This window comes from Falco rusticolus, chromosome 3 (genome assembly GCF_015220075.1).
Source record: "Falco rusticolus isolate bFalRus1 chromosome 3, bFalRus1.pri, whole genome shotgun sequence".
In the NCBI taxonomy this organism is placed as follows: Eukaryota; Metazoa; Chordata; class Aves; order Falconiformes; family Falconidae; genus Falco; species Falco rusticolus.
The window spans coordinates 81110107-81123435 of NC_051189.1; the positions used below are offsets into that span (position 1 = coordinate 81110107).

At 43.4% G+C, this 13329-nt stretch overlaps 1 protein-coding gene across 5 annotated transcripts in view; it reads left to right on the top strand.

Moving 5' to 3' along the window:
• Positions 1 to 294: 294 nt before the first annotated feature.
• TENT4A (terminal nucleotidyltransferase 4A) overlaps positions 295 to 13329 on the top strand; it is a 61080-nt gene continuing 48045 nt past the window's right edge. For 2 of the 5 annotated variants that reach the window (XM_037379999.1, XM_037380000.1), the window contains exon 1: positions 295 to 1536. In XM_037379999.1, coding sequence (XP_037235896.1) covers positions 392 to 1536 — 1145 coding nt within the window. In that variant the 5' untranslated portion in view covers positions 295 to 391. The remainder of the gene's footprint in view (positions 1537 to 13329) is intronic. The other 3 variants (XM_037379998.1, XM_037380002.1, XM_037380001.1) reach the window with 3 other exon arrangements.

A 13329-nucleotide genomic window follows, 5' to 3' on the forward strand; every position in this document is an offset into this window, starting at 1 on the left:
CCTGCCCTACCCTGCGTGCCCTGCCCCGTTCTCCGGCCGCCGCGGCCTCGCACAGGCCGCTGCCAGCGCGGCCCCCTGCCCGGCGGCGCCCGGACCCGGCGCGGCCCTGCCCAGAGGAGGGAGGGCGGGGCGCGGCGGGGGCGGGGCCGCGCAGGCGCGCTGCACGCCGGGCCCCGCCTCCCACCCGACGCCTTCCGAACCCTCCCGACGCCCCCCGAGCGCGCACGCGCAGGAGGGCGAGCGCACCGGAGCGGGGGAAGCCTTCGCAACGTCCTTCCCCCTCCCCCTCCCCCCGGTCTCGGCGGGCCTGGCCCCTCCCCCCGGGTTCGCCAGCGCGCATGTGCGGTTGCCAGGGCGGCCGTCTCCAGTGAAGGTTTAAAATCTGCGGGGCATGCGCAGTGCCGGTTCTGGCCCTGGTGAGGGGGACGCCACATTGGAAACGGCGAGGGGAGCGCTCCGGGCAGCGCCGGGCCGGGTACAGTTTGCGCCGCCTCCGCTCCTCCTGAGGCGCGCTCGCCTCGCCCGGCTCAGCTCCCCGCCTCCGGTCGCTCTCCCTCCGAGCCGCGACACATGCCTCTGCTCCCGGCCCGCGTCTAGCGCCGCTGCCGGGCCCGGCGCGCTGAGGCGAGGGAGTGCGCGGCGGGCGGTGAGCGGGGCGGCGGCGCGGCGCTCTGGCCGGGCCGTGAGGGTCGGAGGCGGGCGGGCGTGGATGGATCCCCGCGTGGCCTGGATCCAGCCCGAGCAGAAAGGCCCCGCGAATGCGCTGTGGATGCAGATCTGGGAGACCTCGCAGGGCGTGGGGGGCCGGGGCGGCGCCAGCTTCCCGCACTACCTCTGCCTTAACTCCCCGGCGCTGGACTCGGCCGCCTCCCCGCCCCGCGGCCACAGCTGCGTGCGGCTCGGGGCGCCCGGCGGCGGTGCCTGCTGCTCCTCTTCCTCGCCGCCGTCGCCTTCGCCTTCCCCTCCGGCCCTGCTGACCGGACTGGTGCCCGCCGCCGCCGGCGGCCCCGCGGCAGTGAACGGCGGCGGCGAGGGGGGGCGGCGGCTGCAGAAGTCGCCTTCCGTGTCTTCCTCGTCCTCCTGCTCGTCGGTGGAGTCCGGCACCGAGAGCCCCGGCTTCTCCTCCTCGGGATCGTGCAGCGGCGGCGGAGGCGGCGGCTCCTCCTCTTCCTCCTGCGGCCCCCGGGCGGCGGCGGTGGCTCCTCCCGGGCTGCTGGGCAGCGGGGCCGGACCCGGGGAGTTTTTTAACTTCCACGAGAACAAAGTGAACGGTGTGAACGGGCACCACCAGCCGTCGCACCTGGCGCGCAGCCCCCACCCGCCGCCGCCGGCGTCTCCCCAGCAGCACCAGTACCACCCGGGCCGTAGGAAACGGGAGAATAAAGCCAGTACCTATGGGATGAATTACCTGCTCTCCGGCAGCCGGGGCGTCGCCATCAACAACTCCCCCCACCAGCAGCGGCAGCCGCCTCAGCCAGCACTGCAAAGCCCCGGCACACCCTGGAAGACCAGAAAATACAGCCCGGGCGTGCAGGGGTGAGCAGCCGGGGCCCCTGGGGCTGCTGCAGCCCGAGAGGAACGGGGGGGCCTCGGCAGCCTCTCCTGCGGCCGCTCTGGGCACGGGGGCGGTGGGTGGGGGTCACACAAACTCCTCTGGAGCTGATTGTGCAGCGGGGTTGGTTGGTAGGGATGGCACGACACGAAACCGCGGTCTTCTGTAAAACACCTTGTCTGTGCTGGCCGGGTGGCTCCCGGCTCAAGCAGTGATGCGTGCAGGGCCTGGGAACCCATAGGTACAGGGGGTTAGGCCTTGCCATGTGGGCCGAGAGTTGAAGTTGTCAGGCAGCTATCAAATGGCACCTACAGTAATTAAAGCAAAGATGGAGGGGGGATGCTTGTCAAAGCTCTTAGTGGTCAGTTTGGATGGTAGGGGGGAAGTAAAAGGCTTCAGTTAGGAAGGAGCTCAAAGAAAATGCGCTAATTTTCAAATACCTCTGCTTAGGCTCTAGCAGACTAGTTACTTTGGGGAGCATTAAGAACATCAGTTGAAAGGGAAGTGCCCGGTTCTGGCTGAAAGAAGCACGAAAGTCAGTGTGGTCTTAGAACATCTTTGAGGGAAGTGTTTGAGCTCTAAACAAGATTGAGCCAGCCAGTAATCTGAACTGAAATCTTGGTTTTCTAAAGAGAACACTATTATGAAGCTTATCCTGCTCTGTGGCTGTAACTTTCTCATACAAATGGGTCATCAGTAAAGTAAGGCTGAGTATTCATTTTGGTCCAGTTGGTATGTACAAGGGACTGAACTTGAGCAAAGCACCTGTGGGTGCTCCATGAAATTCCTGTATTTCAGCTGTCAAATTTCACTCAGTCAAGGGGAAATGTTGCTTTCTAATGTTAAGGTTATTCATGGGAAAAGTGTTAGCTGCATTGATTGATCGTAGCAGATTTCTGATGTCATTTCAAAAATAGTTTCTTGGAACTCCTAAAATCCAAGGCTCTTGGATGCTTGTGGAGTAAAGGCACTGCATAATTGTAGAGGGAAAGAGATAAAGATAACAGGGTACACTTTTAGAGCTGGAGAAGTTTGAGAGATTTAATTTAAGGATGGTCTCTTCTGTTTTGCGTGATACCGCCAGCCATTGAGTACTTTGAAGTCATCCAAAAGTATTAAAAGATGTTTTGAAAATTTTTGTTTTTGCACACCGTAGCCCCTCCTAAGGAGGACGAGGCTTGTGACTACTGCTTTTTAATTCCAGACTGACACTGAAAATGAGAATTGCTTACAGAAAGCTAAGATTTGGATGTTTAAGATATGTCGTATGCTAGGAGCTTTGAGTTCTGTACTTATAAGATGTCTGTCTAGAATTCCAGTAGTATCTTAAAAATAGTCTGAATTTCTTGGTTTTATTTCTATAGAGATGCAGTAGAACAGAGTTAACAATTTGTGCAAGACAAGTCAGTGATACTGAGGTAGATCTCCAGTCAGGCAGGAGAGGGAGTTGCCTGAGGTCACCCAGTAAGTCTGTGGCAAACCTGGGGATCAAATCCAGGCACTGTAGGTTCCGTCCTCTGTAGGTTCCGTCCTCTAGCTGTTACGTAGCACCTACGCCGATTTTCATCTTCTACCTGTTTGGTTTGCCTTTCCTTCAATAAAGGTTGTGCCACTCTTCAAGTACAAGTTCATAGAGAATGCATAGACAAGAAAATTGTTTAGCCAAGCTTCAGTTGCACTATTCAGTTACATAATACAGGTTGTTCTTTTGCTGATGTGTTAATGACAAGTTCTTGGCTAAATGTCTTTGAAAGTGGAAGCCGTGTTTCCTGATCTTCTGTCAATGTTCTGTGTAACTGCAGTGAGACCTGATGCTAGGAATGGGACACCAGTAACTACAGCATGTGTGATCCCATAGTTCCAGCTTTTTTCCTTAAAGTAGCAGGGAACTAGTGCTGAAGGAGAGCATGGAGGTTGGAACCATAGAATTATATATGAGAAGCAGTTTCTGCCTTAAACTTTGAGTTCTGTTACCCAAGGTGAGTCTTGGACAAGCGTGTATTCTAAAACAGTTTTCTGTTTTGTGTTAGAATTTTTTGATGAAGTATTTCTGTGATTGAAATAACAAAAATAGTCGCCTGATGGGAGTGGCTTTAGGTGTTTATCTTCTGCAGTAATTCCTGACTACTGGTGAGTTTAACTTAATTTTCCTGAGGACAGGCTAGTGTATTATTTGCTGTTCAGGTAAAAATGCACTGGAAAGACTGGGGTGGGAACAGATCCCTACAGTATTTTCTTCTGGATCCCTTATGTTGCTGATCTGTTGCCTTTTGTTATTTGGAACTGTCAGCCCGGTCTTGAAGCATCACTTCCATAACTTTGATGGTCTATGGACAGAGCATCTTCAGTGGTGTCAAACTGGTATATGCAACTGTCAAAATGTGATCCTTACAATCTGCAGTTGCAGTCTGCTTTGGACGTGGATTATAGGAGGGACAACTTGATCCTGGATACTCTTGTGCTCATATTGTGCATGAATGTTAAAGCTTACTTTACCATGCATGTTGTTCTCTGCAGAACATTTTTCTACAACGTGCTGAAATTTCCAAGTGACATGCAGCAGCTCACAGTGTTATTGTATTGCCTTTCAGTAACAGACTAAGGGTAAGCTCTGGTTGCCCTCTCCCAGGCTGCAGTAGTACTTCTGATGAAATGCATGCATGCTTTGAAATACTACTGTGCTCCCTCCAGTTTCTCTTGCAGAGCTGGAGAATGGTCTATAGTGGTTTAAGTTGTCACAGTTTTTTTTGAAATGGATCATATTCAGTGGCTTTGAGATGGTAGGTGTGGTGATGTTTAGGAATGCTTTCTTTGTTTCGCTCTATGTACATGTTCCTTTTTTCCAGTGGACTTATACCTATCACTTTGACCACCTTCTGACAGCAACATGCCAGTCTTTGTGTTGTAAAGGAAATTCTCCCCCTCATAAAACACAATCGTGAATAGCCATGCTTGATTAGATTTCATCCTACAGCTACGCTTTAGCATGCCCTAGATTGACCTGTGTTATCTTTTTCCAGCTTTTTGGAAAGTTAAGGAGTGAGGAGAATGAAGCCATATTTATTCCAGTGCTTCAGCAGAGCAGTTAATATAGCAACAATATAAATTCATATATGCCTGGGTTTAGGTTGGGAGTACAGATGACAAAATGATTTAGATATGATGCAGCTAAGTGTCCTTTAATATTATGAGGTTAGCTCAGGCTGTTGACTGATGTTCAAAACTACATGTGGTTTCTTGCTACTGTGAAGTAGCCTCTTGAGTGGTTTTAAACTGCATCTAGCATCTTAGAGTCTCAATTCTTTGTACATCAAAATAATACCTTCTCTTTCGAAAAGTCAGTATTTTAAATATATCTGAGTAATTTAAGCATCCAGAAAGTTAAAAAGAGTTGGAATTTTACTTTAAAATATGGAATCAAGCTATTCTAAACTTTACTATAAAGACTGTACTGCCAGGTTTGCTTTGCTTGGGTACACAGTTAGCAGGGCACTTCCTCTTATTATGTAGCTAATAGCTTATAAATAGTATAAAATCATATTAGATTTAATTATTCTGCTTCTTAATACAAATTTAAGTAAATAAGGCATTTTAAACAATATGAGTCTGTTCTATGTAATTCTTTCAACCAAGTATTCAGATAAACTGTGGATGTTGAATGAGTGCTGAAATATCTGGCGTACCTGCTTGGTGCATTACAGTGCTGTGCAGAAACAACACAACTAGCTTCTTGAGGATTAGTGGGATACCAGTAGTGTTATGATACATTGGAGTGGTGCTCTGCCTGGACTAACTAGTGTTGCATAGCACCTGATAATTTACTGCATGCATTTTCCCCCTTCCATAACTGTTGGTTTTTAACCATCTCTTGATAATGACATAAAAGTTCTGTCATAGAGCACAAGAATGCAGACACCTCCATGTTTGCTTAGGTTGAAGAAAGATTCAGGCCAGCGTTGTTTGGTGACCGTAGTAGGTACTTGGGGAGGGTTCTCATAAGCAAGGTAAGTTTATGATGATGCATCCCTAGAAGACTTGCTTCGGTGTTCGCCGGTTTGCGGCTGAAGGATGCTGTGTGCCAAGTGATGTCCAGAGATTAATTTCTGTAGCTACTCAGATGTGATGTTACTATATACTAAGCCTATATTAGGTTTTGTTTATTTCTTCGCCTGTATGCTGAAGTGTTTCTAGTTCCAGTCTTACTGTGTTTTTTTGCTTTTGTGATACATTGTTGAACTTTGGTGACAGAGACAAATGTAATTACAGGGTTTTATGCAACGCACTATTAAAAATGTGTCTTATTCAGGACCTTCCATAGCTCTAGTTCCATGATTGTCAGCCCTTGCTGTTTACTATGCTTCTGTCAGAACTGGACAATGCAGATTAATGTGTAGGGATGCCACAGTGTCAGCCCTTTTGCAAATTTTTATTTTCTTGTACATTGGTTGAGCTGAAGAAAATGCAGATTTTTGGAAACTCTCTGAAGCCTTTACTGTCTGCACTGGGGCATCCAGCACTTGTAAGGGCTTTAAGGGATTCCCAAGGATAGTATTCTGACTCCTCTGTGTGTTTAACAGTGCTGTCTTGCTATAATACCTTCTAATAAAGAATCAACGCAGTGGACTCTGCTTTATCCACACTACTGTTGAATCATTAGTGTCTGTTATCTGCAATGTTATGTGGATACCTGTAGTGAAGGTCTTAATGTAAGAGACAGGCAGTGCTTGCAATGTACACTCGATTCTCGTTTCATCTGCTTTAGGATCAGGGCAGAACTAGGCAGTATATACTGTAATATGTAAGGAGGAGGGCGTGAGTAGTTGCCTGTTAGTCATAGTAGATTTCCAGAGACAGACTTGAGAGAGCATCAGGACGTGATTGAACAGATTGTTTTCATGCCTAAAGGTTGGTATGCAGCAGAGTTCAAGAGTAGCTGCTGGATGAATTGTCAAAAGAACAGAACACCTCTTTTTTGCTGTCGACTAAGTTGACTAGAGTACGTAAAGCTCAGAGTTTCCCTGCAGAGTGGATGCCTAGTGTAGAGTTGGAGACTGATGTTTTCAGTAATGGAATCAAAGGAATATTTTGGCAGTAGTAGACTTGAGAGAGAACATAGTACTAGAGGTCAGAAGGGCTGAGCTACAGTAGTAAAACATGAGAACACTTTGCATGACAGGTGCTTACATCTGTGTAAAGGAGAATGGGACATGTTTGGAGCAGTTTAATCCTGGCATCAGCTTTGTGATGCTTTTCACAGTTGTTAGGTTTTGGCAGTAGAGATAATTGGCACTAAGAACATAAACAGCTGTACTGGGTTAGACCATTAGAGACCAGTGCCAAATGTTGCAAGAAGCAAATACCAACATGAGCCTGTGGTGATATTTCTGGGCTACAGGCAGTGCATTGTTAAGCTTATTGTAGATTTTATGTATGAATTTGTCTCATCTCAAACTGGTGTGAGCTTCTGGGGGTAAGCAGTGTCCTGTGGCAAGTTGTTCCTCAGTTAAGCTACGCATTATGTAAAGATCCAGGGTGTTTTTTTTTATCCTGAGGCTGTCACTAGGGTTGTATTTGCTGCCAGCCATAGTTCAGTGTGTTAATGAGGCAGTCCATGAGTGCTTTTTGCAGCTGACTTGAAAGAGGGAAGGGAAAAGCTGAATCACCTGACAGTTGTCTGTTTTCTTGTCTATTTAACCACTTCTATTGAAGCTGTTTCCTGCCTCTAGATGTTTATCACTTCTGTGTACCATATAATTCTGTTGTTATCTTTGGGACTTGGATGAACCAGATGTGTGATAGTGTCACAGTATTCCTACATCTTTAGCTATCTTGTTCTATCTTGTACTTTGTTTCCCGATTACTAACGTGGGACTTGCCTGTTCTTTTTGGCTACTGAGTATTGAACAGACCTTTTAACAGAATTCATATTTCAAGATCTTGAATTCTCAGTGTTTAGAGCCAGTGCAGAGCCCCTCATTGCATCTTTAGAAAGATAGAATTTTCTTCTATGCCTCTGTTGTGCTTACATTTATCCTATCTCAAATTCTGCTTGCTGCCTCATTGTGCAGTCTGTATTTTAATGTCCATCTGCAGTTTTTGAGCTGGTTTATTCTAGATAACCTTGCAGCCTCAGACTTTTCAGCTATACTGTTGGTCCCCTTGGAGATCACTTATGAGGCTAGCATAGGGCACCTGAGGCTTCACTAGTGACCTTCCTTTAATATGGAAACTAAGAGTTCCAGCTGTTTTGTTTTCTGCTTAAAACAGTTACCTACATGAAGGCCTTCCCTCTTATCCCATGACAGCTTAGTTTCTTTGTGGGGCTTCATAAGGACATGTGGGCTCGTTAACAAATGCCATTTGGAAATCCGGGTAGGTAACAGGGTGTCCTTTGTGGTTCACAGATTCTTGCAAATAATTCCTAATGGTTTTCTTTAAAACATTACTTCCATTTACAAAAGCTATGTTGACATCTGGATACAGTCATAATTATTCACGTGTTGCATTGATTCTACTTTTGACCAGTTTGACTATTAGGAATGTCAAAACTAATGCACTTAAATTAAAAAAATAAAGATTGCTTAATGGTCTTCTGATACAAATGTAGTATCAAGTGAGTGCTGCTTTTGGTGAATACCAAATTATCAGGAATAGATTTTGCTATGAAGTATTTTCTATGAAAAAATTGGTTTGGAACAAATTCTCCCTGCATAGTCGGGGATTAAGGAAACCTCTGGAGATAAAAAAAAACCAACGAAACCAAACAAAAAACCCCACCAAAAAACCTAGCTTTTTTATTTGTCATGCATTGTGATCATTTAACTTTCTCTGTTCTGATCACTTAATTCACTTAACAGAAGCAGGTTTTTGGGCTCCTGAGCTAGTTTATCTTTTCTCAAGCATAGGTTTGCATCTTGTTAAGTTGTTACTCATAATCCTTTTTGATATCCTTAATCTTCCAATCCTCTTTTCCTGCTTCGTACATGACTTCAGGGTTTCTGAAGGCATCTTCTGATGAAATCCTGTGACAAGGTAGTAGAAGCTCTTTTCTCCCTAAAATCTGATTAGTGATGCATGCTTTTGTTAAACAACTGGTTTGGTATCTTTAATAGTCTTTGACACACCTAATTCTTTTGGTTGAGATTTTAAATTGAGAAGCTTCCTCTTTTTATATGGTGAACTGCAGCAGTATTTAAATCCAGAAAAGGCTTTTCTAGCTTTTATTGCCTTGCAGAGAGACTGGCTTGGAATATGCAGGGTTTGCTGCTAGTGGTGCTTTGATGGATACATTTTGAATTACTCTGCTGCTCAAGATTATGTTGAGAGTTGCTTCTCTTAAATGTTCAGTGGCTGACCTGGTGTAATGCATACCTGATGTACATGGGCATAATTAGTCTCTAATCACTAATGTATTTCTGCTGTTGCAACCTTTCTGACTTGTCTGGGATGTTAATTGCTTGATATCTTTGGGCATTTGGAAAAGAATAGTATTAAGACAGGAATTTCAGTGTTTAGCAGTTCCATTTATTGGCATAGTGAGCTTGCAGATTCAGTTCCAAGGTTTAACATACGGTATGCTCCTTCACTGATGCAACAAAATGTGTGATGTTTTCTTGGTGCTGTGTTGAAGTCCGGCAGCCTCAGTCAAGAGTAATATACAGCTGTTCAGAAGCTTATGTAGCAGATCTGTTTTGCTATGTATTAACTTGGAGATGTGTAATTTTCTTTCCTAGATTTTCATAATGCAGGTTTTTCAGAGTACATCCAGCCATTAATAAGGTAATTTGTTGAGTTTTATTGGATTGACATACTTTGCAAAAATAGATTAGTTTTTAATTCTTTCTCTCTTCCAAAATGCAAACAAATTCTGTTATATTGAAGTCTGGAAATTTGCAGTATGAATCAGTCCAACAAGCTTAGTTTCTTGAGTGAGTGAACTGTCAAAGTGTGTCTAAGAGGTAAAATGAAATTTTCAAGAAATTCAATGTAAAATTAGGCCTGGCTCTGACTTGCAAGAGTGTAGGGCAGAGAGAAAGCGTAGAGAGGAAATAGGAGCAAGATGATCACTTGTGGAAAAGTACAATAAACTACTTTGTTCTGTGGATGAGAACAAAGGTATTTTTTTCTTCCATTCTCTTGTTAGCTAACTTGCAAAGTAAGCTTGATTCTTATTTGAGCTTAGTATTTAGGGTATCTACCTGTAAGACATTTCACAGCTCTGATAAAAATTTTCAAATATATAGAACTTTTCAATTCTGCCAGTCTTTTGAGTTTGCTGCCTTCTATACAGTTATGGTGACAAAGATAATTGCTGTCTGAATCGTGTAGTAAGATGAGACTGATTTAGTGTGGCGGTACAGTCTGTGAATGTAGCACTAATACGCCACCTGTAAGCCTAGAACATTGCATGGGGCATAGAGTACGATTACCTGAGTGTTACTGGTAGTGAGGAGGACTGGTATAAAAAAGTAAAGGTACCTGATGGGTGTTGTGAGTGGGGTGGGAAGAGAAGAATTGTAAATTCATTTCCTCTTCTGGGGCATAGTTCTAATTTTGCTACTTCTGCACATGTCTTAATCCTACATCACAGTGGGAAAATTCTGTATCTCAGAATATGCTATTGCTTTCAGTCATATATATATATTCTCCTTTATTTCACTAAACTGTGTTTGTGAGTTTTGAACTGTAACACTGATTTCAACTACTGAATGCATTTGATTGTTACAAGATTTCACCTGCATTTCCATGATAATGCAGTTGTGCTTTGCAGTAGTTGTAATTCAACAGATTTCTGAAATATGCACAGTGAAGTCCTCAGGCATGTTTTGGAGTTCATGCTTCATTGAAAGAACGTTTTCTATTATTTGTAAACTTTTATTTAAACAAAACTTCTGTTGAAATGCTGCCTATGTCTTCCCATTTCTTTAACTCCCTTTCCTACTCACCCCTAGTCTTACACCCACACGCTTTAACTGTGGCATATGTTCTTTATAAGAATTCTTGGCTGATATGTTAGACTTTTCAGTTAAAAAAGAATATTATTTACTTACTAGAGTGAGTATGTTTTTAAAAAGAATCAGTTGTTCCGTGTAAGTGATGCTGTCATGTTTCTATCTGTTCCTTTAGAATGAATTTATGTGCCTAGTAGTGTAGACATGATGTTGAAAAGAAACAGGATGCTTACTTGAGGAAACAAAGCCTCTGTAGCTTTGCATTCACCTTCTAGTTTGTTGATGTTGAGAATTTTGTTTCACTGCACTGAAGTTAGCCCTTGAAGTAACAAGTCAATTTTATATGTAATAATAGTTGTATATACAGTAAATGATGAGTAAAGTAGATTTCCTTAAAGTCAGGTTTCTAAGGAAGAACATTACAAAAGTATGACAGTGTCTCCTGAGTGTTATTTTAACTTGAAGACTAGAAATGTGTCTGCCTTTCCTAAAACAGTAAGAGGGATAAATTTTTGGTAAACAGAAGACGTCAATTCCGTTGCATAGTTCAACCTGTAAGCAGCCAGTGTTTACTGTGATTGGCAGTAATAGTGTTAGTGAATGGTAGGTTCCTCCAGGCTGTTAAAATTATCAAACTGAATAGCGTAGCAAGTAAAAGTAGCCTCTCTTTTGCATCCCTGCCTTGTAATCTTTTCCACTTTGTGTTAAGAGTATAGTTCTATTTCACCAAGTTTTTTCCCCAATGTTTCTAGAAACACAGTGAAGCTGCCTTGTGAAAAAGTCAATTAAAATGCCTATCTTTGCTAGGAGAGTAGTATAATAGGCATTGTAAAATGTGATAGAGGATAGCTAGGTGCTGGGATGCTGTTGGAGCCAGAATGCTTCAAAAAAGCCAGAAGGAGATTGAGAAAATTGACTTGTGCTATATGTTGAAGGAAGTTCTGTTTGTTAAAAAGAGTTGTTACTTATCTGCATGTATATTATGTGCTGCAAATTGAAATTCTGTTCCTAATATGATACTGTTGCAGTCCTGACTTAAGTTCTTGTGAAGATCATGGAGGGTACGTGGGCAAAATACTTAACTGAAAACTATCACTGTATTGGCTGGGTGAATATCCCATTTTGATCTGTGTTTTCAGACACCAAATTATATAGCTAGTAGAGAAATTACTCTTGAGATTAGTCCTGAGCAGCATACAGCATCTTGTTTTATGTATATCAGAGCTGCTTTTTTGGTGCTTATCAGAGCTGCTTCTGATAACCTTGTCTTAGCAAAGATGTTTAGAAAAACATCTTTAAACTACAGTAACAGTAAATTTTAAAAAAGCATTTCGGTTTTGAGAACCATCTTCAGGAGGAAGCCGAAAGGGTAAAATGCTTGAAAATGGCTACATTAAGTTGGTCGGGTCATTATATGCTGATGGTGAAGATAGCATTGGTTCTTATCCAGAAGGATGTAGACCAGGAAGATGATGTTCTCTGAGAAGTAGAAGCTGTTGAATTAAGGAAAATTGGGAAGAGCAAGTAAGAGTAGTCAGTTAAGAAGGTTTGAGAACTGGTTTGCTAAGTGCATTAAAACCTGAAAACCTTGCACATTGAAAGCAAGAAACTTGACAGACAGAGGCACTAGGGCTCACGGAGACATGAAAGGGTACCCAAGAGAAGGCAGATCATGTAGTAATAACTAAGTGAACTAATTGTATTGGTTTTTGTCAGAGAAGGGCTTAAGAGACTTCTTACCAGAACTTACTTTGACTCCAGGCAGCTGTCATTTTAAATTCCAATAAGGAGTGTTTAAATCAATCAGCAGAATAACTGTTGTACAGCCGTGGCTGGTGGTACATGCTGCAGAATTCCAGAAGAACTTAACCATGAAACCATGGTATATGGTTTGAAATTATTAAATAAGTTTTGATTATCTAACTCTTGTGCTGTTGTCCCATGCAAACTGAAGCATTAAATGAAGTGCTGCCTTGCTGGTGCAAGGTAGAAAGTGTGAAGCTGACTTCTTAAAGTAGATCAGGGAAGGAAATGTAGACTAGTGATGGGTAGTATTCTTTTGAGTCTTTCACAAGAAGGTTAAGACTTGTGTCAGTGTTAATCATCTGAACAGAAGCTCAGCAGGGCATTGAAGTGAGAGAGTGCTTGTCTGTGTGCTTGCTGTCTTCCTGACCTTGCTGACACACTAGGGGCTGCTTTTGAAAGACTGTGCTGTGTATGGTAGAGGCTGCAGTGCGCAGGGGAGCTGAGACCCCTTTTATTCTCTTCCTTCCCTGATATGGGATGGCTACTGTAAACGCATTTTTTTAGGAATGTCTGGATCTCCTGGAGTGGTTGCATGGGCTTGGTACCATAAGAAAAATGGACTTGCATGAGTAAACACACAGAAAGGGGCTAGTGCATGCTTTGATAAAAGTAGTTGTGTCTTAGTTCTCATTTCTGTGAAGGATTCATTGTTAATCCTTATTCCTGTGGTCAGTCTGATAACACAGAACTGTTAAATTTTTTCAGAAGGGTGTTTCAGCAATTCTTTTCTGAAAACTTTGTAAAAACTGAACAGTCACAGGTTTGCTGGGCTTATGGGTTAACTGCTTAGAAGTAATCAGAGGAAAAAATAAAACATTTACTTTATAATAAAGGAAGGTTACCAGCTGAATTGCACAAGACTTTGTTGTTTGATATGTTCATAAATACCTGGAGGTAAGAAGTGAATGAGAAATGGATATGAAGAATAATAGAAAGCTAGAGCTGACTGTAGACAGTTGCAGTGGGAGTTCATTGTTCATTAAATTATAAAATCGCTGATACAATTAAATTCTAGTAAAT